This window comes from Crassostrea angulata, chromosome 6, assembly GCF_025612915.1.
Source record: "Crassostrea angulata isolate pt1a10 chromosome 6, ASM2561291v2, whole genome shotgun sequence".
NCBI classification, from domain to species: Eukaryota; Metazoa; Mollusca; class Bivalvia; order Ostreida; family Ostreidae; genus Magallana; species Magallana angulata.
Window position 1 is genome coordinate 3377722 of NC_069116.1, and position 24482 is coordinate 3402203.

General features: G+C 31.1%; 3 protein-coding genes across 3 annotated transcripts; all 3 read right to left on the reverse strand.

The window, feature by feature from the left end:
* Window positions 1-448: 448 nt before the first annotated feature.
* Window positions 449-3457, reverse strand: LOC128187715 (N-acetylglucosamine-1-phosphodiester alpha-N-acetylglucosaminidase-like). Its single transcript, XM_052858202.1, has 6 exons — window positions 3347-3457; window positions 3137-3189; window positions 1180-1341; window positions 948-1001; window positions 607-670; window positions 449-509 (listed from the first exon to the last, which is right to left on the reverse strand). Exons 1-6 carry the CDS (start codon window positions 3445-3447, stop codon window positions 449-451), a joined length of 495 nt encoding a protein of 164 aa, XP_052714162.1. The 5' UTR covers window positions 3448-3457.
* Window positions 3458-8703: 5246 nt separating this feature from the next.
* On the reverse strand, window positions 8704-14354 carry LOC128190602 (uncharacterized). Its single transcript, XM_052862720.1, has 7 exons — window positions 14222-14354; window positions 13877-13929; window positions 11248-11409; window positions 11078-11134; window positions 10028-10115; window positions 9881-9915; window positions 8704-9742 (listed from the first exon to the last, which is right to left on the reverse strand). The coding sequence occupies exons 1-7, from the start codon at window positions 14320-14322 to the stop codon at window positions 8916-8918; spliced, it is 1323 nt and encodes a 440-aa protein (XP_052718680.1). The 5' UTR covers window positions 14323-14354; the 3' UTR covers window positions 8704-8915.
* A 2930-nt stretch (window positions 14355-17284) lies between these two features.
* LOC128190604 (cell death abnormality protein 1-like) lies at window positions 17285-22979 on the reverse strand. The gene is made up of 7 exons (XM_052862721.1): window positions 22879-22979; window positions 22561-22613; window positions 19202-19363; window positions 19044-19100; window positions 18265-18352; window positions 18115-18149; window positions 17285-17976 (listed from the first exon to the last, which is right to left on the reverse strand). The coding sequence occupies exons 1-7, from the start codon at window positions 22977-22979 to the stop codon at window positions 17351-17353; spliced, it is 1122 nt and encodes a 373-aa protein (XP_052718681.1). The 3' UTR covers window positions 17285-17350.
* Between the last annotated feature and the right edge of the window lie 1503 nt (window positions 22980-24482).

Consider the following 24482-nt stretch of genomic DNA (forward strand, 5'->3'; position numbering starts at 1 on the left):
GTATCATATGGTCTTGATGATGAATAGAGATCTATCGTTTGTTTATTAATTGATCCCATGTTCGCCCCGTTAACAGGATTTTTATCAAACTTTTTGACGTTTCTCTGACGATTTATTCTCAATGAGTGCCAGTTGAAATGGATACGTTCTTGATCGTTCTGTGAAGAGTGTTTTGATGAGAGTCCGGGACAAGGAGACGGCTCTACACCAGTAGCTATGCTATCTGTGTAATAATGAGATAAGTTTTGATAATTAACCCTGAGGTTTAAGTGGTTGTAAACATCAGATGATGTCACTACGCTCAGGTCATGTACTGATGGCGGACGCTGGGCTCCGACGTTAGATTCTGTCGCAATGCCTGTGGAGTATATTTTTAACAGAGAAAACTTTATTGAACTTATTTGGTAATGAGAAATTAGAGTGATTTATACTTCTTTAGAACTAAAATTCAAACCTGATTAACAATTATATGTTTACCTTTACATCTCAAAACTGTTGCACATCGTAACCTTAAAGCATACATCAAAGTACAATGAAATTAGAGTTATGGATATCAATTTTTTGATTCAACATTTCACAATGGCTTAAATTTTAAAGTTACGATACCTGACAGAAAGCATGGTCATGAACAGAAGGGTGATGACTGATATCGAGAAAAGAAGGACCATATCTAAAAGAAATTTAGTGTTTGTAGTAACTTCTACCGATACATTGTATGGAGTCTAATATTCAAATTTAAACTTTATATTTAAACTCTCAGATGAAAATTACAAAAACAAACTGTAAACAGTCAATCTTATAACAAAAATCAACAAGGAAAGCAAATGTTTTAAATAATAAAATGCATGATCTTATTGTTTGTTGCGTTTGATTGTGTAATTCACGTAATCATCTTCAGTAGATCTTGACAAAAAGTATTTATTAAAACCTAGACTAGTTTTGCTCACAGTAATTGGACTGATGAACTGTTGCCTTGGTCACTGTTTCAGTCACTGTCGGTTCTGTCAATGCAAAAATTACTATAAGTTGAATACTTGATGAAACATTCACTGCGTATGTTGATAGACGTTTCTACCAATGATTCATACAAAAAATAAATAAAACCCAAAAAGAAAAAAAAATCAATAACCAAACAAGACAAAACTATAATTGTTCATTGTTTGTGTTGGAAAACTTTACCTGGATCTGTACATTTAATACTTGTTGAGTTACACAGACACCCTTTCGTTGGGTCACAGAACTTGCCCGGTGGGCAGTGACATCGTCTATTACACTGGCGTCCAAAATATCCAGGTGCACAGGGTATGGAGCAGTTCACACCTGTGGTGCCTGGTTCACACTCTACATTCATAGTTATAACACTCCATTAGTTTCAAATGTAGAGTATTATAAAACATAAAAAAAACATGTAAAGGCGCTTTAAAGGGAAATGGACACGATTTGACTTAAAATTTTCAAATTTTATTTTTCCATTGTCTACGGCGGCGTGGAAGGGCCAGATGAAAAAAAAATTAATCTTATTCGTTCGGACGAATTAGCTATTTGTTCGGACAAATAAGTTATTTGTTCCGACGAATTAGGATTTGTTCGGACGAATTAGGATTCGTTTGGACAAATAAATTATTTGTTCGGACAAATAAGTTATTTGTTCAGACAAATAAGTTATTTGTTCAGACAAATAAGTTATTTGTTCGAACGTGTTAAGATTTGTTCGGACAAACTAGGATTTGTTCGGACGTATTAAGATTTGTTTGGATGAACTAGTATTTGTTCGGACGAATTAGGATTTGTTCGGACGAATTAGGATTTGTTCGGACGAATTAGGATTTTGTTCGGACGCATTAGGATTTGTTTGGACAAATAAGTTATTTGTTCGGACTATTCAGGATTTGATCGGACGAATTAGGATTTGTTCGGACGAATTAGATATTTTTCGGACAAATTACTTATTCCGAACAAATCCTTATTCGTCCGAACAAATCCTAATTCGTCCGAACGAATCCTAATTCGTCCGAACAAATCCTAATTCGTCCGAACAAATCCTAAATCGTCCGAACAAATCCTAATTTGTCCGAACAATTAACTTATTCGTCCGAACAAATAAGTAATTCGTCCGAACAAATTCTAATTTGTCCGAACAAATAATTTATTTTTTCGAACAAATATCTTATTCGTCCGAACAAATCCTAATTCGTCCGAACAAATACTAAATCGTCCAAACAAATAACTTATTTGTCCGAACAAATCCTAATTCGTCTGAACAAATCCTAACTCGTCCGAACAAATATCTAATTCGTCCGAACAAATCGTAATTCGTCCGAACAAATAACTTATTCGTCCGAACAAATCGTAATTCGTCCGAACAAATAACTTATCTATCCGAACAAATATGTAATTCGTCCGAACAAATCCTAATTCGTCCAAACAAATAACTTATTATTCCGAACAAATCCTAATTCGTCCGAACAAATCGTAATTAGTCCGAACAAATAACTTATTCCGCCGTAATTTTCAATGTTTATATTGATAAATAAAGAAGTTTATAACGCTATGTCAAAATTTGAAAGTCAAATATCAAGATACAGAGTTCATAATTCTTTGTTTTGTAAACATTTAAATCATTTAAAATGACATGTAAACCATTTTATACATAAATTTAAAAAAAAAAATTATGACCTAAAATTGTGTCCAAGTCTAATGCATAAATATCTCTTTATACTAAAATAAAAATAAACTACACTACTAGGCAGCTTTAAAGAGAGCTATCAGAAAAAAACCTTGCAAACCTATAATCAAATTATTACTTGATTTGAATCACCACAGTGACAATTTACATCAAAACATACGGGCTCATTGGGTTTCTGATCATTACCAAGGTATTACTTAAATGAAACAAACTATAAAAAACGCTCCAATGGACAATGCAGACTTATGAATTTAGTATTGTAATTCATTTTAAAATACTAGACCAATGATCTATTTCATGTTAATTAATTAACTTAAAACATACGTAAATGATCTTGTATCGAAATACCATCAATAAAGAATGGGCAATATGGGTAATCTGATTATTTTGTTTTTATTCTATAAAAGTTTGACCACTGGTCCGATTGTATTAATGGCTGATCATACTTACCTATACATTTATCCTGACTCAGATAAAACCCAGTGCAACATTTGACATAAGGGCTAAAACAAAACATTACAAGATAACGTTTAAACGCTTGTATGAATGACAAGATTATTGACATTACCATGTGTGTTCAAATAATATTTCAAAACAATTCGAAATAAATTTAAAATCAGTGTTGCATTAAAATTCTATTTAGTCAGGAAAATTGCTTACCTGTTAGGAACCATGCAGACATTCGACCCACCAATATTTTGACAGACAACCATGGAAATGTTCAAATAATGTATTAAAAAAATCCGTAATAGTTTTACCATGATACTAGTAAATGTTGATTATGATAGGAACGTACTAATAAGATGACAGGAAAATACCGATTTGTTGCTACATTTTTATTTTCATGGATCTACATTTTGTGAATTTCATTTTCCTCGAGTTGTTCCTGTGTAATAATATATCTTCATTTTTAAACTGTGAATTTTGTTATCTAATTATAATCAAACACGATGTTTTCCAAACGTTATGCATCAAGTTAACAACTGTTCAAACACATGATTAGGTACTTCCTATGTTACATTGCGTTTTGAGAAATTTGGTTTATTTAAAATTAAACGAAAGTACTTGCATATTTAGACTTTAATCATTGCATGCATTATCAAAATGCGTCAATATCGTCCAAGAGTTTTAATATACCAATTCAGAAGTTATCCTTTAGAAGTTTATTTATGATAATTATTAAAACATGATTATTATGTTTTTCTGGTACGTCACCACTGGATCTGTCTTATAGACGTTTTACAGAAGTTAAGGGGTTATGTCATCCTCATAAGTTCTTATAAAGTGTATCTTTTGGCTATAAACGTTTGTAAAAAAGAGTTTACGCATTAACTCAAATTTGATAAAAATTTTGCTATATATATATATATATATATATATATATATATATATATATATATATATATATATATATATATATATATATATATATAAAGCACTAAAAATGGCTAACGACACGAACAATAGAAATTGTCAAATTTTCGGGACAACCAGTCCCTTCTTCAGGACCAAAAAATAAATTTATTTTTTGGTCCTGAAGAAGGGACTGGTTGTCCCGAAAATTTGACAATTTCTATTGTTCGTGTCGTTAGCCATTTTTAGTGCTTTTTATATTCAGTTTACTGGCTTAGTATCTATATATTAGATCCGACACTTTAAAGATGCCTAGTGTTGTTGATTCTATTCAGTGCTTTTTATATATATATATATATATATATATATATATATATATATATATATATATATATATATATATATATATATGCTATATATAAAAAAAACCTTTTATCTTTTTTCATCTCTGTAGTATTTTCTTAAATTTTACAGAAGGAATGTATATCAACATTATGCAAGTGCTTTAAAGGACACAATGTATTATTTTGGATAGAAATATGATAGAAATATGAAGGATATTGAAGGAAATCTTAAAGATCTCATCAATTTGAACGACGTAATGGTGAATTGAATATAATTTTGTGTGTCCCTTTCACGTTTAAGGTAGTACAAAACAGATAAGCTAAATTCTTCCTATAATTTAATTTTTCTGAAATTTTTGTATTTTTTTCTTTGCAATAAAATCTTTTAATACATAAAATTTGAAAAAAATCCGACCTCACAATTTTTGCCCACATTGCCTCAAACCTATCATTGGAACCTCCTTTCAGTGGAGTGTAAAACTAAATAGTAATTGTTATAATTTCCTATGCCATAAAATTATGTTTCAAGATAGTACAAATATTTGTGCTGCTATTTTAACAGGAGACCTTTTTCTTAGTTAAAGATACTGAAATAAATTCTAACTGGTAACTTAAGATAATTTTTCATGCGATATAATGTAAAACTAGTGCTTGTGAATACTCTTTTAAGACGAAAATTTGCAGCACTTAACGGTATCTAAAAAGAAAATCTATAATTCAAATTTGAATAAAATTTAATAGTATGATTGTGTTGACCCTGTAATTAAAATATATCAAAATAAAGAAAATTTAACCATTAGTTTTAGATTAATTAAGGTTTAAGTATGTTTATATTGATAAAAATCCTAGATGACATCATCATATTTGACCTTTGACCTGTTGATATGACCTTGAAATTTGTTTGAAATAAAGCCTAAACACTGGCCAAATTTCAGGTCTTTACTATGAACAGAACACAAGGTACGCATTTTAACTGATATAAGGCTAAATTGCATAAAAATCATATGAACACCATCCAAATGTATGTTTCAAAATATTCGAAATACGTTGTATCCTAAAGGACCATGTGCGGTATGGTCAAATATCTGCCCCCGATTTCAACCAATTTTTAAATAGTATCGTATGAAAATGAAATCTTCACAAATCATTGTAAAGAGGATGCCTATAATTTTAATCTTGATTTTATTCATCATTGCTCACTCGCTGTTTATCTATGACGTCACTTAAATGACCTTATTCCCGCAAATTTGCAAACAAATGAAAATATTCTCATTTTTGCTCTATATTTTGCATTCGGAAGTATAGAGCGCAGGTCTGCTCAAGTGCGATTTTAACATATGTTTTTCTTCAGATAGTTATACATATTATACTAAAAAATGGTACTTGAGCAAGCCTGCGCTCGATGTTTCCCAGTCGAAAAACCATCGGAAAACACCCATATTTTGCTACAAAACATCAATTTATCAAAATAATGCAATATTCATGACGTCATTTCTACATTATGACGTCACTGTGGTGATAACCTTTTACACCTTTATTTCCAATATGATTTTAACTATCTTTTACCTTATTTTAAAGCTCTTTCTAAAACTTTGGTTTTGGGGGGCAAAAATTGCATAAAACCGCACTTAGTCCAAATTTATTTGGCCTTGAGTAATTGATGGGTAGGATTTACATTTTATTCTTAAGATAATGGACTGAAATTAATTTTTACATAATATTAAGTCATTATTTTGTGTATTTGAGAAAATATTTCAAATAATTAATTTCAGGGGTAAATACCTTTCATCTAAACATTTAATCCATATAATGTAAAAATTCAACACTTTTTCAACAACGCATACACGTATTTTCTTTGCTACAAAGACAATACACGAAACGTATTCTATCGTAAAACCGGGTCCGTAGGACATAAATATATATTTTTATCATTTTAACGATAAAACATTCTATATTTTACATCTTCACTCTCTTAAGAAATATATTGTGAATTTTATGCATGAAATCAAATATTTTATTTGCCATCACGAAGACAAAAGTAAGTACTAAGTAGATATGTATATTTGTTATTTTATAATTTCTCTCATTAAAAAATCATAAATATATATGAACAGAATATATAGCAATTAAATTTCCAATGAAAATTTACACGTAATTGTATTATCGTTTCTGAGTTTATTAATGCAAATATGATATTGTGGAAACATAACTAAAGATCCCGTTAGCGTGAATGTTATGCGCATGCGCTAGATTGTAAAATCCAAAAAATTCAGATGATATCTGGGACTTTTTGAGGAATTTTCACTGATTATTAATTAGAGAAGCTTAATTTAGAAAAAAATAAAAAAACCAAATTGGTAATCTTCAAGTACCAATGATGTTTAAAATACATGTATATGAAACAAAAGGCAGTACTCTTCCGATTTATCGGTATTAAAGCCCAAAAATTCGAGTCTATTATTTTAATTTAGCAGTATAGATAAAAAAACCCGTAAATTTAAGCTGATAATTCATATAGTACCAATTCATTAACTGAAAAAATTTGAATAGACGAAAAAGATTTCGATTTTCCAACAATTTTCAACCACTCTTTCAAAGGTTCAAAGTTTTTCTTCAAAAATCTTCAGCGGACTGATGGTCCTGGCCATTTTTAGACTGTATTGATCTTTTTTCTATGAAGAAGTCTGTATCAGAATGAAGGAAAATACCCAAATTTAAAAGGTTAATTATTTGGTTTTTTTTCTTACACATCATAATATTTAGCATAACAGTTCAAATATTAAGGTCAGAGGACACGTTCTTCTAGCATCTTTTTGGTATCTCCTCGTAATAAAGAGTTCAAATAAGAATTATTATTTTTATAATGATTTTTCATAATGATATAAATTTACTTGTGCATGGTTATATGCCTAGATGGTCGAGTGGTTAGAGCCGTGGCCGCTCTCTGCCATGAGCGTAGGCTCTAGAGGTTGTGAGTTCAAAGCCCGGCCCAATATAGTTAATTTCCCTGTGCTGTATTATTTATTTAATTTTGAATCAGCAATTCATGTGTATTTTCAAGAAGATTATATAGGAAATTGCATTCTCTAATATTTTGCAGAAATTTCTGGTAAGTTATACTAATTTTTTGCAAGAAAGCTTGTCGGAGTAGTAGTAAACCATTAACAAATTCCATGTAAATGTTATATAAAATTGAGGAACGTGTCGCCTGACCATAAAGTTCCGGAAGATTTGATGGTTAATTTCTTGACCATCAACCTTTTAAGAAAAACAGACCTCTCTAGGTTTCTCTTTGTCCATTGTCCAATTTTGATCCCTCATATATTTACTAAATTGTACCATAAGCATGTACATCGACATAATGCAAGTGATGTTAAAAAGACAAAGGGTATAAATTAGAATAGACATAATGAGGGAACTGGACAGGCAAACTTCTATAAGCATTCAATTTGAATGAACTACCGTTAAATAGAATGCATCTTTGCTTATACCCTTCTCGTTCTAAACGACAGTAGAGTAATTATAATCAATATGAATGAAGAATTAAAACACTAGAACATATTATAAACAAGATTAAGTTTTTAACAGTGTTTAGACAGGAACAGGCGACTTAAGGGACAGTGCTTGCTAGACACAATCATCAAAAGACAACGTTTCTTATTATATCATCTGTTTATATTATCCTAAACACATAATATAATGCTGAATTATGTTGATTATTATAAGGTGCGGTTAGTTTTCCAAATATTTCATAGCTTTGCAGTTTAACTGTTTCGGCTCTAATACCGAGAAGCAATTTGGGAGAGGATATCGTTACAAGTGCCACTTACTAGTATGTGTTTAATCTACAGATATGAAATTTTACTCGACTTCATCATTCATTTTATTTGTCATTTATAGAGTGCTTTGGTTTAAACTCACTGTTTCACTTAACATTATGAATTCTTTTCTCATCTGTACAAGTCAACATATATTGTAAATGTTGCATATTTTCGATTATTTTCGCACAGCATCATGCAAATATGCAAATAAGTATCATATCTTACAGAAATAAAATAGAACAAAATAAAAATAAAATCTCGTTAATGTGTTTTGACTTTTATTAAACAAATCTGAAATAAAAAAATGCATTTTATTTAGTAAAACTTATCTAATATATAAATTAAAACATATCTAATCAGCTGCAATTCTTCCCAGTTTTAAGAGTATTGATATACAGAAAAACCTTATTGCAGCACAGTTGTTCTAACCTTTTAGGGACCAGGTTTTGACAAACAAGCATACCCTTGTCATTTTTGTGTAATCACACCGGCAGCTGTCCTTCATAACTGACATCAAAGTATTCTTCAGACTCGTCGCTTTCCATTGGACTATTTAGTCTTATAGAATTGTTAGTAAAAGCAAAATCGTCACCGTTTGTATATATTTCTTCATATTGTGTCCACTTTTAAGGGGAACTGAGTTTTGTTCGTGATTCGGGCTCGTGAACAATTGTATCAATAATCGGGTTTGCGTATACAAATGTCACAGTTTCATTGCTTTTTCTTTGTCATGCGTTTGCATGGCGTGGAATAAATATCTGTCTGTCGTTCTGTTGTCTTGTTGTCAACAGTTTTTACGTCAGGTTCGTCCACAATACTTTCACCAAACTGTCTTGTTCGTGATTCTGGCTCGTGAACAATTGTATCAATAATCGAGTTTGGGTATTCGAATGTCACAGTTTCATTGCTTTTTCCTTGTTGTCTTTGTTCTGAATAGCGATAAATTGGTTTCTTTGTCATGCGTTTGCATGGTGTGGAATATATATCTGTCTGTCGATCTGTTGTCTTGTTGTCAACAGTTTCTACTTCAGGTTCGTCCACAGTACTTTCACCAAACTGTCTTGTTCGTGATTCTGTATCGTGAACAATTGTATCAATAATCGAGTTTGGGTATTCGAATGTCAAAGTTTCATTGCTTTTTTCTTGTTGTCTTTGTTCTGAACAGCGATGTATTGGTTTCTTTGTCATGAATTTGCATGGTGCTGAATATATATCTGCTTCTCTATCCGTTGTCTTGTTGCCAACAGTTTCTACGTCAGGTTCGTCCACAATACTTTCACCAAACTGCTCGTCGTGTAGACGCCATTTGTTCTGAATTCCTTTTACACTTTGGTACTGCTGTAAAAGGACAGCACTAGTCAATCCGAGACTCGAGTCCCCTGCATCTACCGTATCGTCTGTGTTATAGATAGAGTGGCTGGATTGCTTCACTCTTAGGTTTACATGGTTGTAAATATCGTCGTTTGGATTTTGCTCTTCCGTTTCTGAACGATGGTTTCTGACCGTAAAGTCGGCCACATTTTGGATGGAAAATAGATCTACATTTGAAAAGAAGATAGTTTGACAAGAAATGACATATTTTGCAATTATTTGCATCTTTGTATATTAAAAAGTCATGTTATTTAATTTACCATTCATAAAGTATATGCCATTAATATCATTGTGTTCATTGTTACCTTTATTTCTCTTCATCATTTGAGAATACCATATTCTTAAAAGACACAAAATGTACCGTTTATAAACAAAATTCATTTACCGATGATTACAATTCAAATCTTCTAAGTATTATGTTTTCAAAAAGGTCTATTATATTGTTAATTTACCCGATACAGACTGTGGCGAAAACCAGACAGGCGATGACAGGTATCAATAAAGTGACGACCAGACGAGATTTTATACTGTCAGCAGCAGCTAGTGTTTGAATATTTAAAATAAAAGTTGTCAAGAAAGAAATACGCCACCCAGGCGAAGCCTGAGTAAAATGTGTTTTTAATTAGTTTAGACTATAGAATGTAACACCATCTTTTTGCAATATTCATGATTGCAATTAAATAGATCCAATTAAATGATAAAACTAAACAATCAGGTTAAATAAAGTCTCTGTTTAAGATTAAGAAAAAAAAATAAACACAATTGTCATGTACATGATAATTTCACATTTCAAAGAGGATTTGCCATTAACAAATAAGTTATATTTAATATGAGGACTTACTATTTTTGACCATTTTAGACATTCAGACGAAGAGTTCTTTATAAAGATAGAATTGTCGATATTTATAACTGATTTCTTCGGACTTTTTTTTTACTTAATGATGAGTTTATGACGCAGAAATGAACAAGACATGTACATGAATCGTACTAAGAGCAACGGTTTGAAATTATTTTAAATTATCTGATGTTACACTTATATTATGTTCATTGGTATTAGTAATGCCAAATAGGTATTTTAACTTGTTTAAATTCATGACGAATTTTCAACCGAAGTATTATAAAGATACAGAGTTGATATATATAAGGAATTACACTATGACGAAATTAAATGCCAGCAAAAGTGTGTATGGTTTAAAAAGAACGAAACTTGAACCCAACGAAAATATGTGCTACTACAGTAGTTATATTAATTGTAGTTTTGTTACCTTTGTGTAACATGTTGAACCTTTTTTCACTCACTTGTCATGGAAAAATGAAACAGCTGATATTAATATTGACAACTTTTGGTTGGCGTCTCATGTGGGCTAATGCGGGTTATACTGTAGAATCACATATTTTGTTGGGTTAAAATTTCGTTGTTTTTAATTTTTTTCTGTAATGGTCACTACGTTCATACCCTCTAAAAATAAGTCGATGTATGCTGTTGTGTGAATGATACTCACGTTTAACAGATTGCATAGATGTTGAATATATTGTCATTTCCTGTGTTAATTTATGCTCTGTCAACAATAATCAAAAGTAAAGATGCATGAAGTAATCGTTTAAACGCACATGGTTTGTCATTCATATTATAGTGTTTCTTTATCATCCGTATTGTAAGTAGGAATCCTACCTGGATCTGTACAGTTAACACTGTTTGTGTTACACACACACCCTCTAGTTGGTTCACAATACATGTCCGTGGAGCAGTCACACTGTTCTCTGCACTGACGACCATAGTGTCCAGGAGGACAGGTCATTGAGCAGTTCTCACCAATGTAGCCTGGTTCACACTCTACAATCAAATATTTTGTACTGTACTACATACCCTGATAAGATTTAAAAGGGACCAGATTTCTTTGAAATTATAATAATAATGCAAATGGATAAAGGATTTAACAGATTTTAAATGTTTCTTAGAACTTATCAATTGATGTATTTTATTTGATCTATTGTGTATACCCGATGATTTTTTTAATCAAATAGTTTCAATTGATTCATTTGAAATGACACACAAAATGACCTATATGGCAGTGTCAATGTATTAAAACTCTGATCATATTCATTTTCTTTTTAACTCTCCTGATGAAAAAAATTTTTTAGTTTGAATTTCAAAATAATTGAAATTTAAAGCACGATTAATCAAATAATTTAAAGGACTCCAATGTAAGTATTGCTTTTCTATCACTGGATTGAAGATAAATAAAGATGTTTGTTTTTGTGTTGTTGATGTTTTGTAACCTTTAATGTTATCAGGGAATATAATTATTTGGCCTTGATATTATTAGCAATTGCTGTGTCATTTCCAAATAAAATAATTGTATATATCTTGTGTTTATCGCATGCTATGTATGTTACTTCAAGTACTGTACAAGAAACACATTTACACAGTTGCAGAAGAACTGCCGCGAACCATTTGTGTTTCTGAATTACAAAACTTATATACACTATTAATTTGATTCTTTACTCAATATGTAATCAAATAATCATATTTTTAAAGATTCTTTAAGTTTGTTGAATACGTTTTTAAAATGTGCACGAAACACCAATTTTACCATATTGTCACAAATGTATAACATTTTCTTAATATTTCTTGTTGAGGCAGTCTCTCTCTTACTTATATTTATATTATTTCCAATTTGTAAACTTTAAAACCATTATTTTTTTATGTTACACATGCCATGTATAGATACGCGGCGCAGACAACACAGTTTTTCGGTAATGGTATAAGACACGCCCATTTTGTGTCACTCATGTTTTTTAAAGTTAATGGTTTTGAGGGTTCAAAATAAATTCCTAATGTTATCACAGACAAAGACAGGTGAAAATGTAAATATTCTGTAACTAGAGATCATCGGTTACTTGTAATCGTACTTTTATCGACGACAGCTAAAGTTTTCAGTGTAATTATACTTATTTTTTTATTACTTTCTATTACTGTTCACATTAATATATTGTAATGCACATTTGGTATGAAAAAATACGCTTGTGTTGTTTATATTATAATTCATCGATTTAAAGTTTTTATATTCATTCACTTTGATTTTTCACTTAATAAATATAAATATTGTTGAAAATGAGTAAATATTCAGTTGGTCACACTGTTTCATACTACCATGCAGATTTTTTGATTAATTGAATATAATGTGTTCCTGATGATATTCCATTGGAGAGAGAGAGAGAGATAGAGAGAGAGGGAGGAAAGAGAGAGAGAGACAGAGAGAGAGACAGAGAGAGAGAGAGAGAGGATTTATATTTTTTGTTTTGCCATAGGAATAGACAATAGGATGTGTTAGTGTCACTTATTGTGTTTGTCCTGTTAAGTTAAGAAATCCACAATGCAGTTTATGGGGTATGACCATCCTTATGTTTAGATAACAATTTAAATACACCCAATTAGAATCTATTATAATAGAAAAATTAAATGCTTTAAAACAATTCATTCAAATAATTAAGAAAGATTCTCTCAAACGTCTTTGCAAATTGCCACGATTATCTTCATCAAATTCAAAGAAATCAAAAACAACAGAATTATTACGATAGCAAAAGGTACAAGGTCAATATTTGACCAAACTTATACTTAGTGGAATTCTGTCTATTATCTGTTATACTCATGTTCGTCCTGTAATCGATTACTTTGTTACATGTAATCGATTAATAATTGATTACTTCAATTTGTCATAAAAATGGGAATTATACCTCTTCTGAAAAAATAAAACTATTTGGACAGAATGTCACTAAATGTCTACGTAAATGTGCCCATGCCAACAAAAAGATGCATACACAAATTATTAAGCCTCTTGTTTCATAGTGGCGTTGGAAAACCACATAGTTTTTTTTAAAACGTCCATAGAATGTTTGCGTTTTAAAAGGCTAAGAAATTAAGCCATTGGGATATCAATTTTTAGGTAAAGAGTAAAAGCATAAGCTTTTGAAATACAATAAATATAATCACTCATTCGAATTCATTCGCTAGCACATTTGAAGTTTCATCCTAACTTAATAAGTCAGCAACATTGCTGACTAATCATATAATCGGTAACATGAGGGAAACTGACGCAGTGCTAACAATTCAACTGATACCTCGTTTAACCGGACGTTTCCTATTATAGAATGCCTCTTATTTCCTACTAATCCTTTGTGGAGTTCACAATGACATTGTATACTAACTTTTAAATCTTATTTTTGTAAAAGCAAATTTTGCAGCTTACGTCAAATGTATGCATGAAGAAATCAGTACATACTAAGTAGGCCATACATACCTTTACATTTATTTTCATTTTGAAAATAACCTGGGCAACATTTAACGGAAAAACTGAAAATTAAAGTTTAAGAAATTATTATTTAGATACAAGGATTTCTTTTTAAAAAATATATACATTTTGCTTAATGATAAATGGTGTTAACACACTCTTAAGTCAGATTTTAGAAACAAAATTGGTAATATATATTTAATTCTTTTATGTTTTCAAAATAGTTCATCATTTAAAACGAAGGGAAAAATTGCTACGGACCGACATATGCAAAAATAAGTAAACAATGTGTTGTAATTTTTATATCCTATCCCAATTTTACTGTCTTTAAGACTATTCTAAGGCACAGCTTACCTGTTTGGTAGCGAACAATTGCCAGGATCTCGATCGGTAAGACAAGCACCCGGGAATATGATTAAGCAACATTGAACGGCTATCCATTGCTGATTTATCATTCTAATTGTTTTGAAAATTATACTTTATTCACGACTGCTCAACTTAAAATAAAATTTCAGTTACAATGCTTCCTGTTTTGTTCCAGTTATCATATATCTAATTTTAATACATCGTATTTTTTTCTCTTTTTTTGCAATGTAATGATAAGCCTACTTTTACCATTTGATTATACAGAATTAACTTTCAGCGTTATGAATGAATGTATACTATAAAACAAACAAGTATCATAAACATGCATATAAAACATCCATTCAAAAAAATTGATATAATACAAACAAAAGTATCGTTCTTAAATTGTCGGATTTAGGAAAGGAATACAAAACCAGGAAATTAATCAATAATATAAACATCAACCGAGTATGATTCCCTCTATTTCTTGCGAGAATTATAGTTAATTCATAGTTCTATAGAAACAGCAAGACTGAAATCTACTAGCCTTGTTTATCAGTGGCTGAAACTGATAGGAAACTGACAGGACATGCCACGTTTATCGATTGGTAAAAAGTTACAGCGACCTAAGAAAAATCACGGACTGCACGAAATAATCATGATACTGTCAGACTAGAAATTAGATGGGCGACAATTTGACTGTTTCATTTAGCTAACGTACTGGTGTACATTAACAGTAATTTAGTGATTTTTGCTTATTTTTATAATAAATTTATCAATTAGTTAAAAGTAAAGATGTAAATATTAACAAGAAAATGCTTTGATTAATTATTCATGCGGGTTATGAAGGTAGCGATCATTTCAGAATTTTTTTTTATAACCCGATAGCGCGGGTTATGTAGTTTTTTTTTGCATGTCGCCACCTTCATTTTCGGCAGGAATCATCACCCCACCCCATTTTATTGTATGTTCATCATATACTTCTTATTTGTGATTTAAACAAAGTACGTTTTTAAGTTCATTTCTATGTTAGAATCAAAATTCGGTGGCCACGCATAGTCACGGATTTTCTTCATACTTGACAATTTGATAGACTTTGGTGAGTAAAAAATCCTAACACCATTTGTTTGTTGCTATGTGGCCATGGTAACCGAGGGTAAAGATGTAAAAATGGCATTTTAATGTTTATTTGAGAACATATTGGGAGTAATGTGCAGAACTTGGGGTTTCCAGGGTAGAATATATTATTTAAAATAGTTGTCATTTTTCAAAAGAAAGAAAAAAATTCATGGAGAAACGCATATTTTTAGAGCGTTTCCATCGTTACTAAAAAGAAATTCAAAAGTCTGTTTTCTTCATCTAATTTGAATAAAAAGTGCAAATCTTGGATTTTTTGGTCAACACTATTATGATTGTGCAATTAAAAATTTGAATATGAAAATTGAGAACCGTTGCTATGGTAACAAGCTAAAAAAAAGGCAAATTATAATACTTTTAGGCATATTTAAATGGATATTATTCACTTATAATGAATAAATATTTAAAATCCAATGGTGAGAAATATAAAGTTTGTCCTTTACTTTAATGACACTTGAAAAAAATCTGAAATTTTCTAAAAATAACTGCCGTTGCTATGGACCTTTCAAAAAGTAAGAATTTCTGTGTGATTTTTTACGCAACTTAATTTTCCATAGCTACAACACTTCTCTGTTGCATAACAAAGGTTTTTGTGGTGTATAATGTAAATTTAGATATATATTTGCAAGTTCCAACTAAAACAATTGCAAAGAAATTTTAAAATCAGGAATGAAAGCATATCAAAATAATCTTCAATTTCTCAGTTTTTCTTAATTGTTGGCTTTGTTGCCATAGCAACGGACATCATTATTCATGTTAAGATATATATTGGATGGACATTGATATGGATGTAAAAATTTAACAGTTTCCCATTTGGGCTTATTAAAAAACCGCAGAAAACTGATTAAATATTTGGAACGATTTTTCATGGTAACATTTTAAAAGTGTTTGTTTCTCCATCAATTTTCTTATATAATTAAATAATTGAAAATAGGACAAAGGCTGTCTTATGTCTTTGATAGTTTACATTAGTGGGCAAAACCATCTAATATGGCTTCAAAGTAGGTAAGTTTTGCTATTTTCCCATCTCAAGCCTCGATTACCAAGGCAACGGTTACCCCCAGCAACCAACTTTTAATGGTTTTTGCGTTTTACACAGGTGTGTCTATGTATGAAATATAAGGAAAATTGGTGACTATGCGTGGCCAGACCTTTTTATATATCATTGATTCTTACATAGAATTGATCTTAAAGCAATTCGCTGGTTTGAATAAAATATTAATATTTCGTTGATGGGAAATACAGTAAAGTTCTACTGTTTTTTTTTCTCCCCAAAATTTGAAATTGGTCCTAAAATTTATTTTATCTATTTAGAATACAACGACGGTATACTCATACATCCACAGAGGGGTGCAGCACGGGGACTCATCCATGGGCTTGCCACAAGATACAATGCATACTGTAGCAAATCGTGTAACAATACAATTTCTATTTAATATTTCTTTATATCAGTGTAATTTTTATTTTATATTATACGGATTTGGAAAATGAAAAAGTTACTTTGCAACTAAGTTTTAAAATTTGAAAATTCATTTGGTTATTTAAGGCGATTCTATGTATATGTTAGGCATTTGATTCCAATATATGGCCCATTTCTAGATTTCACAAGGTCACTGTATTTTCTTTGCATACAATCTTGCATAAAACTGCAATAAATCTACCCTAAATCTACCCTAATATTATCGTTAAGATTTTTAATATATATATAAAATTAATTTCTTGTCATTAAAGTATGTTGGACCTTAAAACACTTTATCTGAATTCCTATTTTTGATTGATTTTTATTTTTGATTTAATAAATTAAACAAATCTGAAATCATGAAATGCAGTTTAATAAGTAAAACTTATCTAATATATAAATTAAAACATATCTAATCAGCTGCAATTCTTCACAGTTTTAAGATTATTGATATACAGAAACACTTTATTGCAGCACAGTTGATCTAACCTTTAAGGGACCAGGTTTTGACAAACAAGGTCAAGCTTGTCATTTTTGTGTAATTACGCCGTTTGCTGTCCTTCATAACTGACATCAAAGTATTCTTCAGACTCGTCGCTTTCCATTGGACTATTTAGTCTTAAAGATTTGTAAGTATGAGCTAAAATGTCACCGTTTGTATCTATTTCTTCATATTGTGTCCACTTTAGAGGGGAAATGAGATTTGTTTGTGATTCTGTGTCGTGAACAATTGCATCAATAATCGAGTTTGGATATTCAAATGTCACAGTTTCATTGCTGATTCTTTGTTGTCGTTGTTCTAAATAGCGATATATTGGTTTCTCTATCATGAGTTTGCATGGTGTGGAATATATATCTGCTTCTCTATTCGTTGTCTGGTTGTCAACAGTTTCTACATCAGGTTCGTCCACAGTACTTTCACAAAACTGCTCGTCATGTAGACGCATACGTGTTACACTTTGGTACTGCTGTAAAAGGACAGCACTAGTCAATCCGAGACTCGAGTCCCCTGCATCTACCGAACTGACTGTGTTATAATTAGAATGGTTGGAATACTGCACTCTAAGGTTTACATGATCGTAAATATCGTCATGCGGATTTTCCTCTTCTGTTTCTAAAGGATTGTTTCTGACCGTAAAGTCGGCCACATTTTGCATGGAAAATAGATCTACATATTAAAACAATACAGTTTGATAAGAAATGACATATTTTTCAATTATTTGGAATTTGTTTTTATCAAAACAGTTATGTTATCAAATGTACTATTCATTCTTATATTTCATTATAACATTGTGTTCATAGTTACCTTTCTTTCTCTTCATCATTTCTGAATACCGTATTCTTAAAAGATGCAACATGTACCGTTTATTAACAAAATTAAATTAATTTGGCAATGATTATAATCAAATATACTTGTGATGTTTTTAAAATGGTCTATTATATTAAGTAAATTTACCTGATGCAGATTGTGCCGAGAAATAGACAGGTGATGGCGGTTATCAGTAAAGGGACGACTATTAGAGTTGCTATACTATCAGCAGCAGCTAGTGTTGAATATATAAATAACAGTTGTCAAGAAAATGGGTCACCCAGGCTAAGCTAAAATAAAATGTTCTTTAATGTGTTGACGATATACAACTTTACACCATGTGTTTGCAATATTAATGATTGCAATTTTGAAAAATAAAACTTTTACAATCGTGTTGAATAAAGTTTCTATTCTAAGTTAAGTAGATAAAAACATCATAATCTTGTAATTCAAAGAAACCTTTTGGACTAATCCATTACATTAACTCCTCATATTACCTTGATTTGATAAAATATAACACAACTGAATAGCAATAAATAGATTAAAATATACAAAATAATTTCTCGTGCAAAACATTGAAAATGTGCTTTGCTAAGCACCAAATCTCATGGCAGTCGGAAAAATTTTACCAACATATACTTTGTTTAACGTTGACATAGTAACCATAGAAACCTCAATGAGAGCACGAACTCCACGAACGCCGTGAACGTGCATTGGCTGACCTCAGACTTACAAGTAGTTGTAATAACTAATAAAATAAGTTCTGCGTAACATCCAGATTTACAAGAACGATAATTTACGAATTTGTTAAAGAAAAATGAAGCAAATGATATCAATATAATGGGAGTATTTTTTTTTCCTGTAATGCTCAATACGTTCATACCCTCAATAACAACGTTCTAGAGGGATGTTATTGTGTAAATAACGTTTAACAGACTGCATAGCGGTTGCATTTATTCTCATTTCTTGTGTCGATTCATACTCTGTCAACAATAAAAAGTGAAAACTAAGTTATATAAACGTTTTGTATGTTAATCATATACTTGTGTTTCTTTATCATCCGTATTGTAAGTAGGAATCCTACCTGGATCTGTGCAGTTAACACTGGTTGTGTTACATACGCACCCTCTTCTTGGATCACAGTAATTATCCTGGGAGCAGTTACAAAGTTCTTTGCATTGTAGTCCAAAGTATCCTACTGAACAGGTCAAGGAGCAGCTCTTACCAATGAAGCCTGGCTCACACTCTACAAGGATATTTCTTTTATCTAACTATAAACCGTAATAGGATTCAAAAAGGAGTGAAATTCTTTTAAAATTGTATAACAACATTTCAAATTGATTATTTGTTTTTCAAATTTTTAATGCTGAAAACATTGATTGGGTGTATTACTGTTAATTCCTTTTTTACACGAGTTCTTAATCCTGCAATTCCGCTGTTTTGTATCAAATCGCGAGAATATAAAAATGCGACCATCATTTTTAAAAATAATTTTAAAATCAGCGAAGGTTGCTTCTCGCGATTTAACGTGAAAATTATTTCCTCGAGTTAAATTAGGAATCTACAGTATGTAATCAATTAAGGGAAATGATACATGTAAGTATTGGAGCATTTAAGATGACACCAAAATATTGACCTTTATGGTAATATCAGTACAAAATTAATGCAGTCATATTCATTGAATTATTTGGACTTTTCCGATTTTCTCTCTCTCTCTCTCTTTCTTTCTTCTTTAAAGAAATTCATCAAAAGTATTTAATAAGTATTTAATAATTCAAAAACAAAACATTTTATTCTCAATATGTACATATTTAATATTTACAACAGCAAATGTACAACAGCTTATATCATACCATCTACTACTCTATTATAAAATAATAACGAGTCATTTAAAATCTTTTTTTCAAATTTTTTCTCACACACTTTTATGAGTAATAATGTATTTCTGAAAAAAAAATTCTGAATACACAACCTGATGCCCAGCCTGCTGATTTGAGAATGACATGAATTGGTACATTACACTGTTTTGCAGCATTGACTGCTGCACTTCATGTACTTTGAGGTGAGAATTGATCACATCAATCCCTGATTTACATAGCACAGTTTTTATCCAATTTGCCACTGTCTGTTTACATATCCCGTGGAATGGAATAATTGTACTGATAAACAATTGAGTTTCATTCTTTCTTAATCTTTTTGTTCCTTCAATATTTACATGGAGAGTCAACACACAAGCTTTCATTTGTAAAATACTTGAACTCAAGAGGTGTCAAATGATATTCAGGGCGGGTTTGTTTCAAAATATCACCAATATAAAGTTTTACACTTAAAATATTAAATTGTACATTTCTAACATCTATCTATCAATTGAAGTGTTTGACTATGTTGAACTGACAACAAATCTAACAAAACAAAAACTTTAGGACACAATAATCTTAGTTCACAGCAGAATAAATCCCAATTATATATTGTAACTCACTTACATGTTGGTCCACTTCTTATGTAATTAGTTTTGGTTCCTGAATATTTTTGGCTATTGTCGCCTCTCTAAAAAAGTCGACTTCGTATTTCGTTGACCAATTGCTTGTGTCCAGATCTTAATAAAGATGTATTTTGTCTATCCAAGTACATATATTTCCGATTGATTTTCTCTGCTCTATTGGAGTGAATTATTTTTCTGCTTATTTGACGCGCATCTGTGATTTCATTGATATGTTTGTCAAGATCATCACAAAAGAGTTTGCTGGTAACGGAATTGTCCACAGCACACAATGTTTTAAATTCTTTGGTCAGGTCTGACTTGAGAAAATGGCAACGGCGTTGTGATAAATCAGCGAATGCTAATTGCATCATTGTGAGGGTGTCATTAGCTAAGGCTGAGGGATTTTTTTTTACAGCTGTTGTTTTCATATCGTTTTTATTTGTGGTTGTATTCATGAGTTAATCCATTAAATCTAACAATGGATATAAAACTTTGCAAACAGGTGTCTGTGAATTTTGCAGTTTGAGATCATTGTCTTGTTATCTTCGTCCCAATGAGGTCCAGATGCCTTTGATCACCCTTGTAACTTGTAAATTTCTCAATTTTCAGGCTTGTAATGTTTAGTCAACAGATCTTCCTTCTCATCATCATTTATACGAATACATCTTCCATCGTTGACTATTTTAGCCAATCTTTTCTTGAACATTTCTCGTTTTGTTTGTAAAAATGTTCAATTTGTTTAATGAGGTCTTGTGTAAGAACGTTTGTTGTTGGTTCAAAACTGTCCCTAGCGAAGCTTTGCATATGGCTGCCGCCATCGTTACCGTTACGGAATTCTCGGAATATCTGGATCCAGAATTAATTGACTGCACAATAGCATTGTCAAAATGTTAAATCCAGAATTGGATGTATTCAGAATGTCAGACCCAGAATGAGGTACATTATCATTCAACCCAGAATTGGGTAAAGTCACGTTTACATTATCATGATTATTGCATGTCCCAGAATTGGGTGTAGGTCCAGCCTCGTCACCCTGAATTGGGTTAGGCAATGTATCAGGTTTCAGGAAAACGTTTCCTAACTTTTACTGCGATTAATTACACCTGCAAAATGTTTCCGTTTTTCATGCACAATAATCTGCACTGGATATAAAAAGTTCTGATATAGGTAATAAAATCCTTAAATAATCAAAACTGCTTAAACATCAAACATCAACGTCTTTATATCTTGAGAAACCTCTAAACACTGACCATCACGTGACTTCTAAGCAATCACATTGGTTCGTCAGTACAGTTGATTTAATAAAATAAGTACTTTTTTAAACGATACGTTTCACCTTCCAGAATGCCCTTCATTCTTCGTATGAACAGTTTCTAAGGCGAGGCAAGCTACTGACAAACAAGCTGATAAAACAGGACTATCAACAGTTTCGTTTGAAGTAATCTTTTGGTAAGTTCTCTGGTCGATACAACGATCTTGTCAGCAAATACAATTTTCCACTGGGTTGCATACTGACTGACGTTTTTCAAATTTTTATACTAATTGTTTGACCATAATGTATCACCTAATTGTCTACGGACTTTATCTGTTTTCCCCGATTACTATAAAAAGCACCTGGCGGGTGTGACCAGAGGATGCTCACTTCTCCGTGGCACCTGATCCTTCCTCTATATTTTTAAGATGTCTGTGTTCGCTCTGCTCCTGTTTTGTAATTTTTCTTTGGACTTTTGAACACTGTCGTTATCACCATATATCTTTTCGAATGAACTTTTGTTGAATTCTCATTTACATAGCTTACAATACAATGTTAACGTTCAATATCTCATTTACACCCCCACCCTCCTAAAAAAAAACACACCCCCAAACTTCCACCCCCCCAAAAAAAAACCCAACTAAGCAACAAATATTGTCTGGTCACCTAAAATACAAGTATAAACATAAATGTAACAGGTGATACATACCTTTGCATTTATTTTCGCTTAGGTAAAACCCTGTGCAACAAACATTTGAAGAACTGAAAAAGTAAGTTTGAAGAATATTAGTTTAAAAAGAATGTTAATCTCATAAATTATGATGTAAAATATTAATGTTGAAAGATCTAAATACTCATAAATCGTATTTCAAAACTATGACACTACATTAATTTGTTTTGGGTTCTGAAGAGAAGGAGAAGAAGCCGTTTTCAAAAAGGTGTGTCAATATTTGAACATTATATGTTAATATATATTCCCTGTTAAGGTTCTTCTCCGTCTTTAAGACTATTTGATGGGACCCCTTACCTGTTTGGTAGGTTACAATAACCTTTATCAGAAACGGTTTGGCAAGCACTCGGACAAATGTTTAAATAGCATAGAACGATAATCCATGGCTGATGAATCATTGTTAAACTTCATTAAAAGGAATTAAATTCCATGCAATATACACGTAATACATAAAGGCTAAATTTTGAAGTAAATATTTTAGTTTAAATGCTTTCCTGGTTTGTTCCAATTACCATAAATCTATATAGTGATTATAAAGCGATGTGAGATCAAGAATACTTTGGCCATTTCCGCCATACCAATTTGATTTAATTAGTCCAGATGTACTTCAGTGTTGAGTTTATATCAGTACTTCTAATCAAAGAAGTAGTACATATATTTTCTTTCTATCTAACTTTCAATCTTTCTAAGAAAATATACATATAAAAATTAGCAAAAGTACAAAACTTTGCCCGTTTAGAAAGTTTGTCGTTTCTATGATCCAATGGGCCAAAAACTTGAAATATTGTAAAGTTTGTTTCATTACATTGCAATTATAATTGCCAAAGAATATATTTCCACGGAATATATTCGTAAGTGTTTCTATATAAATATTGGTTGGTTAAGACTGGTTGTTCTTCCAGTGTCACCTTCTTTTTCTGACTATAAAAAGAAGTTTAAAGACTCCCAAGCAATCTAACGTTCACAAATATTAGCATTTAAAAAATAGTTTTTTCCGATGTAAATTTTTATAAAACTGGAAAGTTTCCTAATTTCGGAAATATTACCTCCTTTTGACCCCAAAGACTATAATAAGTCTTAACTTGAACACTCTCAAAAAAAATCATCGCTGTATTTTAATATACCAAATCAAAATATTTCATTTTTGTAGAACTGTTTTGATAGTTAATGAGTCTATTTGCTGATCAGCCAGAGGCTTAACATCTTACGGCGATAATTAGTAGTGATGAGTAGATGTAAATTATTGACTCCCTAAATGATAGTGTGATTGACAATGTAGTCTTAGAGGAAAACACACACCGTTAGATGACCACATCGGGGCTTGAACTATATACATTTTCGTTACTGGGCAAATGTTTTTATCTAGGTGGATAGCATAGTAAAAAAATTTATTAAAAAATGTTTTAAAATAATTTCCAAATTATTTGAAACTGTTTTATGTAAAATCACAATTCTACAATAAAATTCATTATAAGGGGTATGTTAAACTATACTATAGATACGCTTTATCTCTTTTATATTCCCAGCATTATTCACTACATTTTTATACCTAACTCTTTTGCATTTGAAACTGTAATTAAACTAATATCAATCGCATAAAGTAGCCATCGACAAGAAGCGCGTTCTTTAAAATAGCAACTGTGTCCATAGGAGACATCCGGCAAATTTTACTATTTGCGCACGCATTGCACCTTACACTACTTTATTTACTATGTAGTGACATCCTCGTGTATGTAAATGACCAAAACCGTTATTCTAATGCGTTTGATCTGAGAGTATAAAACATTTATACAGTTACATAAATAGCGATTCAAGTTACGTTTATCTTCACATCTGCTTATGAATATTAAAGGGGCATGGTCAGGATTTTGGTTAAATTCTATTTATCTGTTTATTTATTT

Bases quoted from the DNA above. Each gene is read 5' to 3' on its own strand.
- LOC128190604 (XM_052862721.1), bottom strand. From the start codon at position 22,979: ATGATTCATCAGCCATGGATTATCGTTCTATGCTATTTAAACATTTGT. The intron at 19,364-22,560 runs GTATGTATCACC...ATATCCTTGTAG, and splicing joins AAGCGAAAATAAATGCAAAG to AGTGTGAGCCAGGCTTCATT. The intron at 19,101-19,201 runs GTAGGATTCCTA...TATTGTTGACAG, and splicing joins TGTTAACTGCACAGATCCAG to AGTATGAATCGACACAAGAA.
- LOC128187715 (XM_052858202.1), bottom strand. From the start codon at position 3,447: ATGGTAAAACTATTACGGATTTTTTTAATACATTATTTGAACATTTCC. The intron at 3,190-3,346 runs GTAAGCAATTTT...GTTTTGTTTTAG, and splicing joins GTCTGCATGGTTCCTAACAG to CCCTTATGTCAAATGTTGCA. The intron at 1,342-3,136 runs GTAAGTATGATC...CTATGAATGTAG, and splicing joins GAGTCAGGATAAATGTATAG to AGTGTGAACCAGGCACCACA.
- LOC128190602 (XM_052862720.1), bottom strand. From the start codon at position 14,322: ATGATAAATCAGCAATGGATAGCCGTTCAATGTTGCTTAATCATATTC. The intron at 13,930-14,221 runs GTAAGCTGTGCC...TTTAATTTTCAG, and splicing joins AATTGTTCGCTACCAAACAG to TTTTTCCGTTAAATGTTGCC. The intron at 11,135-11,247 runs GTAGGATTCCTA...TATTGTTGACAG, and splicing joins TGTTAACTGTACAGATCCAG to AGCATAAATTAACACAGGAA.